This window comes from Branchiostoma floridae, chromosome 8 (genome assembly GCF_000003815.2).
Source record: "Branchiostoma floridae strain S238N-H82 chromosome 8, Bfl_VNyyK, whole genome shotgun sequence".
In the NCBI taxonomy this organism is placed as follows: Eukaryota; Metazoa; Chordata; class Leptocardii; order Amphioxiformes; family Branchiostomatidae; genus Branchiostoma; species Branchiostoma floridae.
This window is the reverse complement of record NC_049986.1, coordinates 22,169,086-22,188,575: the sequence shown is the minus strand read 5'-3', so window position 1 is coordinate 22,188,575 and position 19,490 is coordinate 22,169,086. Positions and strand designations below refer to the sequence as shown.

The following is a 19,490-nucleotide window of genomic DNA, read 5'->3' as shown; positions in this document are numbered from 1 at the left end:
ATCAATGAAATTAGACATCCAGGTAATGAGATACAACAAAAAGCAGTTACTCCAGCAACTGGATGGGATTTCCAAAATCATATCGAGTTGCTAGAGTAACTGCTTTTTAAAAATTTAAGCGACCTGTCGCCAAGGCCAAATAGCCATTGCTCAGCCGTCGCTGACTGCTCTAGCTGACTAGTGGAATGGGTGTGTTTCATCTTACTATCCTCCTGAAGTGTTACTCCCAACCCTACAACCCCATCCTGGCAATGGATACTATCTGTCTCAGTGTCTATATAACTGGCATATCTGCCCTATATAGCCGATATAACTGCTCTTCCATGTATCATGCAAGCTTCTATATCTGTATTAGTTAAAAGTCTATTTTTCTGCATAACATACCAGCTTCTGTATCTGTCTTGTGTAACTGGTAAAATGCCAATCTTTGTAGGCACACTGCATAATGCTATTGCTTTATTTTCACTGTTACAGCTTCTCTATACTTCTATTTCTTTATATCAGCATCACTTCCGGTCTTTTTGTTTTTTAACATCACTTTATAATGGTGAATCAAGTTCTTTAACCTTAACATGGATACTGCACACAGTCCTCAGGAGGGTATATAATATATTAGGGATGACTCCATGTTCAAAGAGTCCGTGAAAAGACATATCGACTGAGTCCAAATAAAGAATTCATGTAGATGGGTCAAGTACTGCAGTATTTGAAAGCTTTTCTCCTGTAATCTTACTGCTTTCTTTTGTACAGTCAAACATGGTCACTCTCAATAACAACTCAAGGGATTGAAGAAAAACCGTTATAACTTAGTCTGTTACAGGAATGGTTCAACTTGTTTCTGTACCTTTATCGCCAGTATAAACGCCCTTTGGTGTATAGCACCAGCTTGTTTACCTCTTGACAAAAGTGTTCTATCTAATGTGTAAATTGAATAAGCCTGTTTTAACAGCTTTATGACTGAAGGTGGTTGGTTTGACTTATAGATTTCACTGTCTTCTGTAATATCAAAAACTCTCCCTCCCTATTGCACATTTCTATGTATCCTTATCCAGGCACACATGTACTGTTCATCATCAACCAGCAGATCAAATTGGTTGCTTGTGGCACAGCCTCTTCCTGCTCCTCTTTCTCCATTTTCTGACGGATCACCTAGTTTAGAACAGGCACAGGTGTCTCAGTCATCATCAGCTAGCAGATCAAATGGGTTGCTCGTAGCAACCGTCTCCTCCCTCTCCTCCTCCTGCTCTTCCTCCCTCCTGCTCCTGGTTGGTTCCTTCTCTCCATCCTCCTCCTCAGAGCTGGAGAAGTCGGAGCTGGATCCCTCCTCCACCACTCCTCCCCTGCACCTGTCCTGCAGTGCGGAGATCTCGCTCGTCTCAGGGTGGGCCTCCCAGTCTCCTGCAGCACAACATGTCAGTCAATCATTAGATTGCTCATATCTAAGTTATGTTGGTTTATGATGAAGTATGTGACTAGCGGTAAAGTAATGTATACGTATCGATATTAAAAAAGACTCACAGTTACTGCAGTTCACTGTACATTTATATTGTACAATGTAAATACACACAAGAACAAACATAATGCAGCACACAGTCAAGCTTGTCTTTTTAATATTGCTTGATATTGCCATACTTTGCCAATTACATATATGTTTCATAAATACCGTTTAACATTTTATAATGACTTGCTACCATCAACAATCAGTACAATATCAGAGGGAAAGAAAGACATTTTGTAATTTCTAATACCATTGCCACAACAGTTTGAGCTTTGAAATGAGGTTCGATACTCGCCTCGATGTTGCGCCCTAAGGAGAGGCATTATACACCACTTTCCTTGATAGTGCTCAGTGAAGCCCACTGAGTCTTTGGGCCAATCTGTCAAAATTGGGCCAAAAAACACACAAATTTGGTGCGCCAATGTGCAAAAATCTGCACACTTGCCACTTAGAGGCTTGTAGTAGCATTATACTACTGCTGGGATCCCTGACACAGGGGTAGACTGCTGTCAGCATACTGTATTTTTCTCTTAATACCCTTAAGAGAGTACCAATATGAGCCTTACTTTGGTTTCTGGTGTACCCAGGAGGTCTCATGCACATACAGATGCGGCCCTCCAGAGCCATGCGCAGGATGCTGTTCGCTGCCCGGTACACGTCTGTACGCGCCGTCTTCGCTGTATGGAACCCTCGCTTCTCTGCCCAGGCTGCAAGAAAAGGGAAAACAATCCAAGAAAAATGTAATCAAAATTAGATCAATCTTCTTGAAAGTGAAAAAAAAGGAAAGAAAAATGTCTCCATTCAGTTGCAGAAATATTTCCTGTTGCTTGTTACATGGAAGACGGATGGATGTACAGTATATACAATACATTTTGTATATGCAAAAGTTTCATTGAGTAGGTGAATGACAGACAGGCTAGCTCTCTTCATCAAGCACAAAGTGTAGTGGACCACAGCATATTGTCCTATCCTAATACCTGCAACCCCTTACAGTAGCAAGCAAAGCAAGTTAAGAGAGTGGTATCGGTACTCAAACCAGGATTGGAACTCACAATCTCCTGGTCCAAAGGCAGCATTTCTAAAGACTAGGATGATATTATCTGTCATGCTTAAAACATGATTCTGGTAGAAGACACTACAGTTGTGTATAACTCCCCACCATCACAGATGTCCTAGGCACACCACTGCTCCTGCCTGGCGCCCTGCAGCTGGGTGAGTTTGTTTTGGTCATTTCTTTTTACTTCTCTGCTTTAAGAGAGTCTTGAAGTAAAAGAAATGACCTAAACATACAGACATGGACTATGAGCACTGATCATGAGCATTTGCTCTACCAATGTTTGTACCATGTACATGTAGTGATATATGTTGACAGTTTTATTTAGACTTGATGTAATCTGTATCTCTGTTATATTCTATCTGACCCTTACCTCCCTGATGACCTCAATGAAAAGTGGCCGATTTGAGCTTCTCATGAACAAATTAAGGTTAAAACAAACATTAAATTGTATATAAAATGACATGCTAGACCCAACATGTTGATCTATTCATACCTATAGATATCCATATAAGCCTGTTAGTTGTTATGGACCTTACGAAAGTCGCTGTACTTTTGTTGTGTCAATTAAGATTTCATTATAACTCCCCACCATCACAGATGTCCCAGGCACACCACTGCTCCTGTCTGGCCCCCTGTGGCTGGGTGGGGTCGTTGTCAGGGTGACGCAGGTTCAGCAGGCGTACCACGGGCACCCTGGCCGCCAGGTATCCCACCGACGTGTACGGCTCCTGCAGCTGGGGCAGTGGGTAGGTGCCAGACAACACCTGAACATAGGGGGGAGACCTTAGGTCAGTAAACCTTAAGGAATTGTCCATTGTTAGATTACCATTTAGCAGTCACATTTTAGATGAACCATGAACTATAACCCTTGACTTTATAATTATATCCTCATGACCTGTAAATGCTTGTGTGTGAGTGAAGGGAATATAATCCCCAACAAGACAAACAGCTGAGTGTTCAAATCTTGGCCTTTAATCTCTGACCTGTTATATGACCTGAACATATAATTCTGACATGCAAATGGTTATGACCCATAACCCCTGACCTGTGAGTGAAGGGAAGATGAGTCCAGGTGAGTCACACAGCCGTACATGCCCCGAACCTTACTAACCTGTAATAACCTATGACATCTAACCCCTGACCTGTAGCTGTTTGTCTGTGAGTGAAAGGAAGATAAGTCCAGGTGAGTCACATAACCTGACCACTATAACCTATGACCTGTAACCTGTAATAACCCATGACATGTAACCCCTGACCTGTAGCTGCTTGTCTGTGAGTGAAGGGAAGATGAGTCCAGGTGAGTCACACAGCCTGACCTGTAAATCTATAACCTATGACCTGTAACCCCTGACCTGTAGCTGCTTGTCAGTGAGTGAAGGGAAGATGAGTCCAGGTGAGTCACACAGCTTTACAGTCGGGGTGAGGAAGATGGTCTGGAAGTGCTTGGTGTGGCCGGGGGTGCGGGAGGTACTCACAACCTGGACAGGGGGACAGATGTTATGGCAGGCCACACAATATTGATGGTACAAATGATACCCAGACTTGCATTGATGACAGGATATTTAAAGAAAGGCACTACTATGACATGGCAATGATACATGTATGTGACATTGCTTGAACACAGTCACTCAGTTGTTGTACCAAAAGAGTGCCTTTATAACATAGGAAGTTGATGTATGTACAGTTATAGAGCAACCAATCACAGAATGTAAGGACGTGTTGCAGCTGTATAAAGCTGAATGTTAAAATTCCTCACCTTTGACCCCACCAGTCCATTCATCAATGAGGACTTGCCCACATTCGGGTGTCCTGGAAAGGAGGGGGAGGGGGGCATGTTAAACATTAATTTTGTTCAAATAAAAAGAAACAAAACAATGAGTTAGCAGTAGAAAGTTATGCATACAGTCATCTTCTTATCACTGATTTTTTTTAAAGAAAAAACATGCAAAGAAAACATTAGTCTAAGTCATCCCCACATCTTTTGGTGCATAATATAGAGCAGCTTTTGTACAGGCCTTGTGCCACACAGGTATCGGTGTGTTCAAATATCACATACTTGCACGTGTACTCTTTCTCATGAGAGCTGACTGCCAAGCAGAGAAAGCAGTATGCACAATTCTAATTATTGTTATGACAGCTAAAAGGTGCAGACCCCTTAGACTGGTCTGTTGGTGGCAATTGAACCCCACTGTTACAAATTGGCCAAGGTTTGAACCCCAAACCTTTGGAATGGAAGACTCTTTCCCTAGGCCATTGCACAGAGCAAAGAACACAAGATAAAGTAAAATGCAATTCTGTATCCACAGACAGGCAACATCACAACAGCAATGACATGAGCTCACCCACACATCCTATAGTCAGTACCCCATCCCGGAACTGCAGGTAGGGGGAGCTGCTGTCCTGCTCAGTCTCCTCGGGTGGATTTGGCACACTGGTGTCCATGTCCTTGTCATCATCTGTCTCCCCACCAGCTTCTGTAGCTGTGATCTTCTCTGCCCAGCTCTGCAGATCAACTGTGGATGTACAAAGTAAAAAAAAGGTCTACTAGATAAAGGTCAAGGTAGTCCTATAGCCTTTTTGCCCATGGGGACAGTAGGTTGTTATAAACCTGTGTCTAGGACACAGTAGCGCAACCCTCTCCTCCCAGCCAACCGAAGTCAGGTACCATTCTTACCCCTGGGTGGAATATTGGGTAAAGTTGTGTTCAGTGCCTAATTTCCAATCATGGCACATGACAGAATTTGAACCCAGAGTCATTGGGTTCTGGGCGAAATGCTCTGCAGTTACGCGACATGACCCTAAATTTAGATGTGCAAAGTGTAAACATCTAAATTTGGCAATAATAGACCTGCATTGCAGACCAAATTAATGTTAAAATCTCTGGTTTGCTTTTCTACAGATTCTTTGGCTACAATGTATAACATATTATATAATGAGTATATACTTTGACATACCAGTCTGTTCTTACTAACAAACCAGTAAACTGACCTCTCCCATTACAGATTTTCTCACAAGCCTCCAGCAGCTCTCTGGGCCCGACAGCCTTCGTGTCACGACCTGGGCGTCGACGCTTCTTCTGTAGTACTGAGGAACGGGAGATGAAAGGATATGAAGGAGGACTGTGGAAGACTTAAAGACACAGCTTGTTTCAAGGATGACACCAGAACATGACATATCAACAAAAGATGGCAAAGTTTTCAATTAATTTCCCACAATTTTTGTACAACAACCTTGGGCACCACTCAAAGCAACATTGACAAAAATATATAAACATACACCTACTTTGATATGAGCTTCTGGCCATTGTCCAACAAAGGAGCAATGGCAGTAAGTATTAGTGAAATCCTTTGCCATACAAATTGCTTATTAAGATTTCTTAAGAGTCATGAAATGTTTCAGACCCGCTCCTGGGTCCTTCTCATCCTCAGAGTGCTCCTTGGGGAAGGAGGTGAAACAGACGACCTCCACCTGCGGGAACTTGGACTTGAAGTAGCTGCGCCAGGCCACGACCAACGCAGGGGGCGCCAGGTCGATCTTATTCAGCACCAGGACGAGAGACTTTCCCAGCTCCGTGGTAACATAGTCGTACAGAGCTGGGGAGAAGTGGAGAACCTGAAACAGAACAACAGTGTTGCTTAGTAACAACAATTCTATGGTAACAGAACAACAGTACAGGGCGCCAGGTTGATCTTATTCAGCACCAGGACAAGAGACTTGCCTAACTCCGAGGTGACATAGTCGTACAGAGCTGGGGAGAAGTGGAGAACCTGAAAACAGAACAACAGTGTTGCTTAGCAACAACAGTTCTATGGTAACAGTACAGGGGTACCAGGTCGATCTTATTCAGCACCAGAACGAGAGACTTTCCCAGCTCCGAGGTGACATAGTCGTACAGAGCTGGGGAGAAGTGGAGAACCTGGAACAGAACAACAGTTGCTTAGCAAGAACAGCTCTGTAATAACCAAAGTTCTGCTTAGCAACAGCTAGTACTGGGTGCCAGGTCGATCTTATTCAGCACCAGGACAAGAGACTTTCCCAGCTCCGAGGTAACATAGTCGTACAGAGCTGGGGAGAAGTGGAGAACCTGCAATAGAACAACAGTGTTGCTTAGCAACAAGAGTTCATTGGGTGCTAGATTGATCTATTATATCATTCACTGGGATACCGGTAAGAGACTTGCTCAGCAACCAGTTTCATGGTGACAGAACAACAAAAGTTCCCATTAAAATAGAAAACATTCATTAAGCAAAAATGGTTTGCATGGTAACACAACAACAGTTTCCATGGTAACAGACTTACCGGGTGCCTGATGTCTGTGATCAGTAGGATGATGTCAGAAATCTCCAGAACTCTCCAGAGTTGTCTCCATGTCTGTAGCAGGGAACAAATATAAAGACTGCAGTCAGCAAAGGCCTTTTTAAAACTATTTCCATACTTTAAAGAGCATGGAACTCAGAAGATTTTTATCACTGGATTACCAAAAAAAATGATAACTGACCTGTAAATTGTGTTCAAAATAACAGTTAATCCAACAGTTCAGATTAAGAAGCTATCCTGACCTCTAAATTGTTTTCAAAGTAGCTGAGTGTGTCTACAGTGCAGATATGGTAGGGCTAGGGATTAGGGGTTAAAGTTTAGAGTTTATGGTTAGAGTAAACTTACTCCTATGAATAAGAACTTTCCTGACCTCTAAGTTGTGTTCAAAGTAGCTGAGTCTATCCACAGTGTAGGTGCTGTAGATTTTCTCCAGGTAGGTCAGGAAGTAGGTCTCCTCCTTCTGTTCCAGATGACCCTTGGACTCTCTGAAGGTCCACGGTGGTCGCTTGGGCATGTCTAGGACTGGGCATGCCATGGAAGAAGAAACAAGGTCTAAGGACTCTGATCTCATCTCTTATAATATACCTTTGTCTATTTGACAGGTACTTGTTCAGAAGTAAAGAAGGTCCAGACTCTCATGCATTATAATATTTATATCTTTCAAAATTCTGCAATGATAGCGAAGTACCTCAGAAGTGCTTACCTGAACCTGGCTGGTAGATGTCTTCTATTGCAACTTCTAAGTCTGTCTACAGGTGCAAAACAAACAAGAATAGACATATCAAAAAAAATTGATAATATAAATGACATAACTAGCAACGATATAATAGAACCCTGGCTCCTGAAAGTTTACTTCAAGTCCAAAAGAGCTCTGAAACAGACTATCACTGTTTCCTTTTATCTATGAATTTAAATAAAATATCAGCAACGTTTACTCTGAAATGACCTGTGGGTCACTAACCTCTGACACCTGACTGATGACCTTTTCCCGAGCTATTTTCTTCCTCCTCTCGATTTCAGCCCGGGACTCCTTCATGAAGTGCAGCCGATATCTGTGGGGCAAAGTTTAAATAAAGGCTTTATTTTCTTTTCAACATGATGAATAACACATTTCAAGAAAAATAAAAGTTGAAATAAGGACTATCTTTAAATACACTGACCAATCTAGAATATCATCACCTTGTGAGACTAAATTTCCAGACCTTATGGACATTATCAAACATGCATCTCATTAATTAGGGCTGTCTCCAACATTTTTCCCCATCCCACTAACATGTATTTTTTGCTTGGGAGCCCATATCATCAATTTCTGTTGTTAATTCCGTCATTTTAAGCTTACATCATACATGAAAACACTCCAATTTTATGTCATGAAGTTCAAACATATGGAACAGATGCGGTGAATTTATTTCCATCCCTAGGCAAATTTCTGTCATAGGATGGAAGGACAGGTCCTTGAGATAACTCTGCATCTTATTAACAGCAACCAACAAATAATAAAGTTTAACAAACTCCCACCTGTTCGGATCATATCCCTTTTCTCCAGGCTTCAGGAAGACTGGCTGCTCATTTATTCTCCTCACATCAACCGTCTCATTACTGGGCACACTGGTGACCTCTGACTCCTGACCTTCATCATCACTGTAGGTCAGGTTCTGAACTTTGACCCCATCTGTTCTCTCTGTTGGACACGGAATCAAATATGTTTTTTCAACGTAACAGTCTTCAGGAGGCTTACGCTCTAACGTTCAAGGCATGTGTGTTATTCCGCTACCACCAAAATCACCCTGTCGAGAACTCCAAATCCTCGCAAACTATGATTTTAAACTTGGAGCAGGATGACATATGGCCGCTGTATGACCGCAATATACAGTGTTTCTGTATCTATCAAAGGGACCAAGAAATCGTGTGGCCGTGGCTGCGTTGGACAGGTGGCCGCTATTAAGTATAGACTATTTCTAAATGCTTATAAAGGTCAATGGGAAAAATCCAAGGGAACAACAAAAAGTGACCGCAATGGTCAGTTGGTGGTCGCTATGCAAAGGTGGCCGCTAACATAGGTTTGACTGTACATGATCACCATAATGAGTAAAACTAGTCAACAGAATAACAATAATTATTAGGAGTTATTGCAGAGGAATAACAAATTACTTCATACTTTCATTACTCATAATCACATGGCAATCTAAATTACAGTCAAGAAAAAATACTGAAATATAAACAACACAAAAAAATATGGAATGTACTTAATGAACGTCAATATCTCTGGCCAGATGCAGTAGAAGACACACCCCTCCCCCTTCTTGAACTTGAACATGTTCGAACACACAAACACACATTAAAACGCGCACCTTTCTTTCGCTCTCTCTTATCCCGTAGCTGTTTCTTCTTCTGTTTAGCACTAAATGGCTTCTTTCTCGGCATCGCTGCCAAAACTCACACAAACCTCAACTTACGGCGGGAAAAATAACAACTTTCTCCGGAGTTCTGGAAATGTCCATCGGGCAGCCATGTTATCCTGACCTCTAACCTCTGACCTGATATGAACCGTCATGGCGGCAGCTACAAATCAGGGTGGGTGTTTCTCGTGATATTTTGTCGTATTTGGCGCTATTGACGTCGTTTACATATTGTTTTCTACAAAGAAGTGGAAGTTGAGATCACACTTGTCATTTTTGTCTAGTATATTTCTGACGAAGCGATTCAAATTCGTAGTAAATTATTTTCTTTATATGTCGGGGAGGGAGGGCCGGCAAGCAAGCTCAGACAGCGTATCAGCTGGCAAATTTGTTTGTTCTTCAATCAAACGTCCTTGGTTTGTGATACAGCATAATCTTAGAAGCAAACAGAAAATCAAGATATGTAAGCTTTTGGTAACTGCAAGTTAATCAACTTAAATACTCGAGACAAAATGTAAACAAACCAAGAGATTTTTAAAAAATTACTTGATTTTACTCATCAAAACCAAATGTCTCAAATACTTAAATATGAATTTACCTTATATGAAGTTACCTGGATAAGTTTTGTAAACGGTCAGACGTTTCAGACAGCATCTGCTGTCTTCCATCAGTGACTGCAACTTGATGACTCAATAAAACTAAAAGACAATAAATGCACTTTGAATTGAAATGTCTGTTTAGAAACCTTTACTAGTAGTAATACACTTATACACAGGCTTTTCATTTGACATCACCTGCACCATGTTGGATTACAGCGTACGTCTGTAAACCATACGAAGATGCTATTGCTCAATTCAATTATCCACCAACATGGTCGTTAGAGGATTAAACTTATAATTAGTATGACGTCAATGAAAAGCCTGTATAGCTAGATGTCTAACCTTCATTGATGCATGTCTCCCTCTCCCACCCAGAGTCGGATCAGCCCCAGGCTGTTAACGTTTTCACCTTCAAGGATGTGAAGACCCAGCCTGATCCCTACTACACCTACCCAGAATCCCTCAGGGCAGGGAAGACTCCACTCATTATAGACAATGGTAAGATAAAAGAAGAAGTTCCTTCATAATATTAATTAAAATACGGTCAATTTTGAAGCAAAAATTTGATAATATATTGTACTCATATTAATTAACCTGACTGTTAACACTGATACGGACACAATATTATGGTACAAGTATAAGTACTAAGAAGGCGCTTTATATCAGTAAGCTTTTAAGGCTCCTTGTTCAGTTATTTTATTATTCTTGTGTCTTTTGGCTCATACTTGTGTAAGGCTGGGCAACAGGAGTCTTGTCATCTATACTATAGATCTTATATTAAAGTGGTTGCTAACCACTGGACACATTATCAAGTAAGAAGATATGATTCTTGTTTGTGTCTTTAGGCTCTTACCAGTGTAAGGCTGGCTGGGCGTCGGACAAGGAACCTCGACTCATCTTTAAGAACGTGATGGCGAAGGGGCGTGGTAAGAAGGAGACAGACGTACAGATCGGGAATGACATCAGTAACATCGAGGTGGTGAGATGGCTGCTCAAGACACAGTTTGACGGACAGGTGGTCACACATTACGACATGCAGGTGGGGATAGTGTGACTTATTTTTTTGTTATTTATTTACCTTGTCTTGGTAACCTTACATATTGTTGTTGTTGTTGTCACTTTCTCTGCTTTGCTGTGTCTGGTAATGGCCTTATGTACTTTCTCTTTGTGCTTCCTTACCTGACACTTACAAAAGTATAGGAGGAGGAGGTCAGTCTGAAGGACCACAACCTGCTAGCCGCCATGCTAGACAGAGATGCATGGTCGAACATCATTAATGACACCTCTTATAAGGATGAACTTAACTGAACTGTGCTTCCTTCTTATGTGCTCATCTCTCTCTGCTTTCTTGACTTACAGGAGCAGATGTTTGACTACCTGTTCAGTCACCTGGGTGTCAGCACTGAAGGGTGTGTGGATCATCCTGTAGTCATGACGGAGGCTGTCTGTAACCCAAACTACTGCAGACAAAGTTAGTATTGTTGTAATGTGTACATCTGTATGAGTACTTTAACCACATGCAGAAAAAAGGTAGTATAGTGTACATGGGCATCAGCACTGATCACCCTGTGGTCATGACAGAGGCTGTGTATAACTACTGCAGACAAAGTTTAAGTATTGTTGTAGTGTGTGCCTGGGCATCAGCACTGAAGGGTGTGTGGACCATCCTGTGGTCATGACAGAGACTGTCTGTAACCCCAACTACTGCAGACAAAGTTAGTATTGGTCTGGAAGATACTTGAAAGTTAAAAAATGTCACTCTGACGTTTTTACTACTACACCAGTTTCAGCCAGTGGTTACTACTATGGATGTTTACAAGGCTAAAAACCAACAAAACATTGACAGACAGTAGCCAAGATTTCATTTCTTTTTATTTTTCTTCCAATTCACATACATTTAATGATGCAAAAATTTATATTTCACGTATCCACTTAAGATTCTCCAAAAGGCTGACCTCTTTTCTAGTTTAGGAGTGATGATAACGAATTCTAGGTGAATATTTCCAAGGACTGTTGTATTTGCAAGCAGGTATGGATGAAACTCATTTGTTTAAAACATTTCCATTTCAGACATGTCAGAGCTGCTGTTTGAGTGTTACCATGTGCCCAAGGTGGCGTATGGAGTAGATGCACTGTTCAGTCTGCATCACAACAAGCCAAAAGCAGGTCAGAAATTTATTATCCTAGAACCATTGTGATTCTTTGTAGAACTAAAACATAAAAGATACATGTACAGTCTCAAAGCTCTACAAGTAACCACCTCTACAGAAGGACCACCTGGCCAATAACCACTTTTTGATGGTCCCTTAGACAAACCTATCTATGGCAACCACCTGTACATGTCCACATAGTCCAAACTCTATCAGTCCCATAAGCGGTCTCCCAGCAGTTTTGACTACTTTTATAAAAATGTAAGATAGTCCAAACACTTAAGTAATGAAATGCTTTGTCTTGATATGTAATGTCTAATCTTGATTCCAGCCTTGGACCATGCCATGTTGGTTTGTTCCGGCTTCCACACCACTCACATACTCCCCCTGGTGGCCGGCAGGCTCGATGCAGCCAACTGCAAGCGGATGAACCTGGGCGGCTGGCAGGCGACCGGTTACATGCACCGCCTGTTCCAGCTGAAGTACCCGGCACACTTCGCTGCCATCACACTCACTCGCTCAGAGGTAAGATGATACTGATTGGTTGGTTTAATATAAATTTGTTCATTGATTGATTGGTCAGATTGATTGATTGCATATATGCAGAAACTCCAGTTCAGATGTCGCCTAATCGGAAATACCATGTGAGGGAAATGCACAACTTTAAACGTTACCCTCTGCCCTCTTGAAGTTTACTCTCTGCCCCCAGCAGTACAGAACATTGCAGTAGACTACCTGGTGCAGTTATATGTACGTGGTCAGACCTGAGCTACTAACAAAGCAACATGGCATAACACTTAACTTTAATTTGCCTTTATGACTTTTACCCTTTAAACCCTTCAGGAGTTGCTATACGACCATGGCTACATCGCAGTAGACTACATGGAGGAGTTACACAGGTGGTCAGACTTGGCACAGTAGACTACCTGGTGCAGTTACAGACGTGGTCAGACCTGAGCCACTACTAAAGAAACATTGCATAACAATTAACCTCTGCCCTTATGACCTTTACCCTCTGCCCCCTGCAGGAGCTGCTATACGACCATGGCTACATCGCAGTAGACTACATGGAGGAGTTACACAGGTGGTCGGACCTGAGCTACTACCACAGGAACGTGCACAAGATCCAGCTGCCCTTCACCCCCCTCCCCACCAGCTCCGTCAGCGCAGAGGACAAGGAGAAGAGGAAGCAGCAGGCCGGCCGCAGGCTGCAGGAGATTAACGCCAAGAGGAGGGAGCAGAAGGTGAACTTTAACCTCTTAAACTCTGGCCTGCCCTTTTACTCTCATGACCTCCACACTCTGTCCTCAAGCTTAAGCTCAGTCTAAGAATGTAAAACACACTGTCAGAATCCTTTCAACTGAACTTCTGATCACAGTTCATAGTTTCACAGTTTCACAGTAATCACCTTTGACCCTTGCCCCCAGCTTGCAGCAGAGCAGGAGAAGCTGCAGCAGCTGCTCAGCATCCAGCAGCTGATAGAGGACCATGATGTATAGTATAACCTTTAACCTTTGACCCTTGCCCCCAGCTGGCAGCAGAGCAGGAGAAGCTGCAGCAGCTGCTCAGCATCCAGGAGCTGATAGAGGACCATGATGTATTGTAGTATTTAACCTCTAACCTTTGATCCTTGCCCCCAGCTGGCAGCTGAGCAGGAGAAGCTGCAGCAGCTGCTCAGCATCCAGGAGCTGATGGAAGATGATGATGATGACTCCTTCCTGAGGGCCCTGGAGGAGTGCGGCTTCTCGTCGGCCAATGAGCTGCAAGTGGCCATCAACAAGCTCAGCCTCTCCATCCAGAGGACCAAGGAGAAGATGCTGCAGCCAGATGAGGGGCAGGTGAGGAGTTCTCAAGACCTTTGATAACGTTTAGTTGTAACCTCTGCAACCATTAAACTTTGCCCCCAAGGTAAAGATACTGCATAGCCATAGAAGGGACAGGTGAGGGGTTCTGAACACCTTCGATAACCTTACTACCTTTGACACAGCAACCTTTCAACTTTGCACACAAAGAATTAGGGATACTGTCTTTTCTGTTTATCAATTTTGTCATCAACTTGTATATTTTCTCATTGCTTTAGGGAGGCCCAGGATACATATACTGTGTGTAAAGGGCGCTACAAGTTTATAATAGTGTTATAGAAATCTACAAAGGAGGTATAAAAATAAGAGACTTACAGAGAAATAAAAAAACCCTGAGACATTCCCTGATCACAGTTAACCATTAACCTTTTCTCCCCCCTCCCCAGCCCAGCCGTGCGACCCCAGAGCTGGATAAGCAGCAGCGCGCTGAGCGGGAGGCGATCGTGGGGAACCTGCGGCGACAGCGGCAGGAAATCGTGGAGACCAGGCAACAGCGCAGACAGAGGAGACAGGAGGTCGCAAAACGGAAAAGTCACGCTGCTCAGGTATGGAGAGGAGTTTTAGAGGAGACAAAAGGGCTCTAGGATTGTTCAGAAGAGTGGGGAGTGGAAGAAGGCTAGAGACATTCTGAAGCATCTCAGACTCATGCACTTTAAGGAGATCATTAAGACAAGACAAAATCAAATACAGACAGATGGGTGCCAGAAGAAAACCAGGCTCTCCAAGAAGAGAGATATTATCTAGGAAGGAAAATGGGGCAAAAAACTATGAGCTAATCTAATCTAAGTAATCTGAGAAGGGGATCTAAGAAAGGGATTTTGTAGTGCTAGGGATCCATGTTGCCCCAAACAAAGAACTGAAGGTAACAGGTTGCATGTATCATGTCCTGCTCAGGAGAGAATGAAGATCCTGACCCAGCTGGCCCAATCAGAGAGGAGAAGAGGGAAGGAGGACACCTTTGGGATGAATGAGGAAGACTGGAATGTCTACAAGGCCATCGTGAGTAACGCTCATGTCTCGAGGAAGAGTTTTCTTTAGTGGTACCAAATGTTACTTTTTTTTGTGATAGTTAGTCTTTCTGCAAACGTATGGTTGAGGGAAGCTATGAGCTGTCAATTCAACTACCAACTGTTGAATCTGAACTGTAGTTTAAAACCTTTATGGTGCCGTATACTAACCAGTAATAACATGTTGAATATTATTTTCAACATCAGCTTAAGCCTAAAAGCCATAGCTTACATCATATGTTTGTTTGTATTTTACAACGTAAGGAGACAGTGACAGTGAGCTCACATGTTTCTTTGTTTATTATAGAGTGAAGAAGGTGACAGTGACAATGAGCTAACATGTTAATTTGTTTATTACAGATTAAGAAAGGTGGCAGTGATCTAACCTGTTTGCTTGTTTGTTTGTTTATTACAGAGTAAGGAAGGTGACAGTGACAGTGAACAGGAGCAGGAGAGACTGAACCAGATCGACCAGTTGCTCAGAGAACATGACCCTGACTTTGAGAAGTAAGTTTAGAGAAAAATAACCTTTGTAACTCCCTTCAAATGGTAACTACACAGATTTTGACTGTGATTTCCAGGTAAGTTTTCTTCATTCTAAGGCATTCTATGTATTTTTTATTTAGCCACTGTTGTAATATGTTGAGAGTGGTGAATGAAAGAAATGTTTTTGTTTCATTTTCTGACGTCATCTGTGACTTTTCCAGGGACTTTGGTAATGGCCAGGACATGGATGTGACCTTTGACATTGCTGAATATTACCAGCTGCACCTCGGAGTGGAGAGATGCAGGTAGGAAGGAAAGAAAAAAAGAAATCATCATATGTACCAGTTTTTTTCTAAAGAGGGGGCACCCGCATCCGGTAACCATGTATGCTAGAGTCACTTTTCCAATCTGGCACCTAGTCGGGCAGTCTGCAGAAAAGAAAAGCATGTTTTACTTATGAAAGAAAGGTACCAAGTTGTCCTTAACATGACTGTCCTCACTCTAGGTAAAAGGTGGTTGAAGGAGAGGGATGAGCTGCACCTTCTAATATGATGTTCTAGACACGGTGGTAACCAACTGCTCTCATGACCTAAAAAAAGCTAACCTTTACATTTACCCTGTGCTGTATTCTCCAGGGTTCCAGAGTTGTTGTTCCAGCCGTCCCTGTTAGGCATGGACCAGGCAGGAGTCACGGAGACGATGGACTATGTACTGAACAAGTACCCAGCTGACGTACAGGATAAACTGGTGCAGGTAGGAGTAGTTTTCAGATTTAGCATGAAAGTTCATCTGTGTTAGTAGAGAACTTTATTGCACGACAACTGTAGAGGATGTCTGTAGTATGATCCATGTTTGTAGCTACCTTTCAACACAAATTGCTTACCTTGAATTTTCAGATTTTTTTAGATTCAAGACTTATTTATTTAATCTAGATTTAAGACTTATTTATTTACTTCTAGGTTTCAGATTTGTTTTATCCTACACTTAAGATTTGTTAACATTTTTGTAGCTACTTCAGGGCCTTTTAAGAAATGTTGGCAGTTATTGTATACATGTATTTAAGTACCGGTATGACAAGTTATGCATTGTGATGTTACCATTGTGTGATAGTCACTTTAAAGCTGGTGTTTGTAATGGGCAGAAACTCCTAAAGTGCATTGTTATAACAGCATTATTGACTGTATTTGTTCTTTTTTGTTGTTCCTACTTTTGTTTTTCCCCCAGAATGTGTTCCTGACCGGAGGTAACACCCTGTACCCAAACCTGCAGTCCAGGATGGAGAAGGAACTGCAGGCCATCAGACCATTCCAGTCCGCATTTCAAGTTTTTACCGCAAGTACGTCAACATGAATTATGAATTAGAAATGCAAGATTCAAAGGCTATCTTACGTATTTGCCATTGCCATCCTTCATTTAGGTTTTGCGTGATTTTAGAAATGATACCATTCGAAGACTGCAAGACTACAACGGCAATGAATGTTACAAAACATGAAACATCATCCATGATTGTCATTGTGTAACTGAAGGATGCTTTAACCCTAGGCAGCTGCAAAACACTATTTGTAGGCTGTTCATTTTGTAAAGGTAAAGGTAATGATCATAGTCTGTCAATCTACTATCAGCCATTAGAAAAAGCACTATACTTTGCCTCAGTGGAAGACCCCTGCTGTCATGTTAACAAATTGTTCTGTCTGATTCCTCAACAGAAAACCCAGTGTTAGATCCGTGGTACGGAGCCAAGTCCATGTCCACAGACCCCTCAAGGAGCGCTCAGATGTTTCTCACACGAGCAGAGTACCTCGAGAAGGGGACAGAATACCTAAAGGAACACCAAGCCAGCAATCTTTACATCCCAACTCCAAAGTAGATATTATACAGATCAAGAGAGCGGAATTAAAGCATAACATCCCAATAGAATTGTCTTGAAACGAACAACAAATAAACTTTTATAAGAAACATTGTCAAATGTTTATTGTTACTGTTTTATTATCCTGTCCCTGTCAAATTTGTATTGTCCTTGTCAGCAAGTCTAGTCCTTTGTAATAGTCACAGGCTAGTTTGGCAGTCCTGACTGTGCCAAACCAAGAAATGAATAGAGTTCAATCAAATCATTGTTTGCTTTGTCATCTGTCATTGTCGGAGAACTTTATTAGCATTTTTAGACTTCATGATCTGAACTATTGTTAATCAACAATGTCTAAAAACTTAAAAAAACAAAAAACTAAAAACAAAGTATTAGCTATGATATAAATGACCTCCAGGCTTTGCCAGTATCCATTATTCCCTGGTATTCAGACATTTTGAAGCAAAGATGTATGAAAAGGTTAGAAGGAAAGGGCTCAGAAGAAAACTTTTATATGACTTTCTTAAGGTGCAAACTTTCACCTCAGTCAGTTTTCATTTTTCGACCTTCCAGTTCAGAATTATTTTATAAAATCTGATATCCAAGGGACCTTGCACTATAACAGTATTCTTCCTGGCGCAGTATCGAAAAGTGCCACCTAGCGATTTCGCGTGAAACTACACCTTACTACAACACTTGATCCTTGACATTAGGACAAACTCCAGCACCCTGGCCAGGACAGGATGATGCAATGAAAGGTTGCCCAGTGACGTAGTAACCGGACTTTCAACTGTTTATGTTGACACAGCATCAGGCGCACATGGGGGGTTTCAGCATGTGAGAGTGATGCAATAGTTCAAGTAATATTACCATACAGGGTAGACCGACTCTTCAAAAGTTCAATCATCTCCATAATACCATTATCACTCATCCACCATTATATATATGATATCCACCACTTTTTAAAACAGTGTGTTTAAGGAGATATACTAGTATGCATGTATGCACGCTTATTTAAGGTCTGTAGCAATTCATACACTAGAGGCGGGTTTACATTGGAGTGACAGATATGTGTAAGCTGGTGGATGAATGGTATGCAGTATTGGGTTAACTTTGGATACTGTTGTGTTTTATTTTCATTCCATAACAATTCACTGGTTAGAGGTACGCATTGGTTCTCATAGTAAGCTATCAATAATGTTACATACTGTACAGTACAGGTGTATTCTTGTCACAGTACCTTTCTGCTAACGTTGGGGAAGCCATATGTGTGAGCTATGATTGCGTTTGACGGCTATGCTGTAAGTTTGACGGTATGCTGTAAAAATACGTTTGGCATTTCTACGCGTGAGAGAAGTTGGCATAGGTTAGGGAATTAACGTTATAACAATTATGCCGTATGACGATTTTCAGAACCGACGGGGGTCAGCTCACCTTTGTATTGAGACACACCCACGACTGTCCCCCGAGAGTGAGCTCAATGTGCTGCCGACAACCTGGCAGTGTTTCATTACTCTGCAAACAGAGCTCCAGCTGTTTTTCACGTGTTTGTGGGAGCGGGGGCCAAACCTCTGCTTAGAGAGTATTTCATCTCTACTTGGATCCGCCATTTGCGACTGGGAAGTGCTGTGTCAATATCAAGAGTCTTCCTGTTCCTCTTGCAGGCGTCGTGCGTCTTTATGTCCATCTTGTCATCGCCAACATGACAATATTCAATTGCAACTGGAGTTTTACTCAGTGATTCTGTACCGCAGACTTATTCATGTTAGCTGGGCTTTATTTCGCACAGGAAGGAGGTTTGCGCGCGGTGTTTAAGTTCGCGGTTGGAACATCAGAATACAGGACAGAGCGCATGTTCGCACTGGGCCGAGTTCTAGGCGAGAGCTCACCAAGATATAACGTCCTTGAGCTCACCAAGAAAACTGATGAAAACAACCGCGAATATTTGTTCGATTTACAGTACCATAATGTTTACAGAAGTCTGCACGGGACTTCCATTCAGCGTGATGTAAGAGGGGAAACAAAGTTTACACTGTGACGTAACTGAGGCAGCGGACTTTGTACCATCATGTGCGTTTCACGTGCACGTGGCCACGTGGCCTCACTCATTCAGTACTTTGGCAACAACTGCTGAGAGTCATAAGATCATTCTTTAAACAGTGAACTGAACCTCTTCGTTTAGGCTACATATGGCTTTTATTGTCATATTTCCTTTTATCCATGAAACGCATAAAAAGACGTCAAAACAGCCGAAGTATAATACAGATTGGCA

At 42.1% G+C, this 19,490-nt stretch overlaps 3 protein-coding genes across 4 annotated transcripts in view; 1 reads left to right on the top strand and 2 right to left on the bottom strand.

Moving 5' to 3' along the window:
- LOC118421949 (zinc finger protein 208-like) overlaps positions 1 to 19,490 on the bottom strand; it is a 516,296-nt gene that overhangs the window by 101,664 nt on the left and 395,142 nt on the right. The window lies entirely within an intron of this gene.
- LOC118421948 (guanine nucleotide-binding protein-like 1) lies at positions 651 to 9,414 on the bottom strand. The gene is made up of 14 exons (XM_035829451.1): positions 9,224 to 9,414; positions 8,391 to 8,553; positions 7,834 to 7,924; positions 7,576 to 7,621; positions 7,243 to 7,394; positions 6,855 to 6,926; positions 5,957 to 6,167; positions 5,544 to 5,684; positions 4,898 to 5,068; positions 4,312 to 4,364; positions 3,908 to 4,033; positions 3,145 to 3,319; positions 2,065 to 2,205; positions 651 to 1,398 (listed from the first exon to the last, which is right to left on the bottom strand). The coding sequence occupies exons 1-14, from the start codon at positions 9,294 to 9,296 to the stop codon at positions 1,175 to 1,177; spliced, it is 1,839 nt and encodes a 612-aa protein (XP_035685344.1). The 5' UTR covers positions 9,297 to 9,414; the 3' UTR covers positions 651 to 1,174.
- On the top strand, positions 10,246 to 17,310 carry LOC118420986 (actin-related protein 5-like). 2 transcript variants are annotated; one of them, XM_035828096.1, is made up of 14 exons: positions 10,246 to 10,368; positions 10,716 to 10,909; positions 11,230 to 11,341; positions 11,941 to 12,036; positions 12,352 to 12,545; positions 13,049 to 13,264; positions 13,661 to 13,858; positions 14,269 to 14,427; positions 14,777 to 14,881; positions 15,305 to 15,396; positions 15,597 to 15,680; positions 16,011 to 16,128; positions 16,600 to 16,711; positions 17,082 to 17,310. In XM_035828096.1, exons 2-14 carry the CDS (start codon positions 10,781 to 10,783, stop codon positions 17,240 to 17,242), a joined length of 1,776 nt encoding a protein of 591 aa, XP_035683989.1. In that variant the 5' UTR covers positions 10,246 to 10,368; positions 10,716 to 10,780; the 3' UTR covers positions 17,243 to 17,310. The 2 variants fall into 2 exon arrangements, with proteins under 2 accessions (XP_035683989.1, XP_035683990.1); XM_035828097.1 differs by lacking the exons at positions 10,246 to 10,368; positions 10,716 to 10,909; positions 11,230 to 11,341 and adding an exon at positions 11,509 to 11,585 and having other exon boundaries at positions 17,082 to 17,309.

Coding starts and splice junctions, on each gene's coding strand:
- LOC118421948 (XM_035829451.1), bottom strand. CDS start 9,296: ATGCCGAGAAAGAAGCCATTTAGTGCTAAACAGAAGAAGAAACAGCTA. Junction 7,622..7,833: donor TCATCAGTCAGGTGTCAGAG/GTTAGTGACCCA, acceptor TTGCACCTGTAG/ACAGACTTAGAAGTTGCAAT. Junction 6,927..7,242: donor ACTTTGAACACAACTTAGAG/GTCAGGAAAGTT, acceptor TCCCTGCTACAG/ACATGGAGACAACTCTGGAG.
- LOC118420986 (XM_035828096.1), top strand. CDS start 10,781: ATGGCGAAGGGGCGTGGTAAGAAGGAGACAGACGTACAGATCGGGAAT. Junction 12,037..12,351: donor TCACAACAAGCCAAAAGCAG/GTCAGAAATTTA, acceptor TCTTGATTCCAG/CCTTGGACCATGCCATGTTG. Junction 13,859..14,268: donor TGCAGCCAGATGAGGGGCAG/GTGAGGAGTTCT, acceptor CCCCCTCCCCAG/CCCAGCCGTGCGACCCCAGA.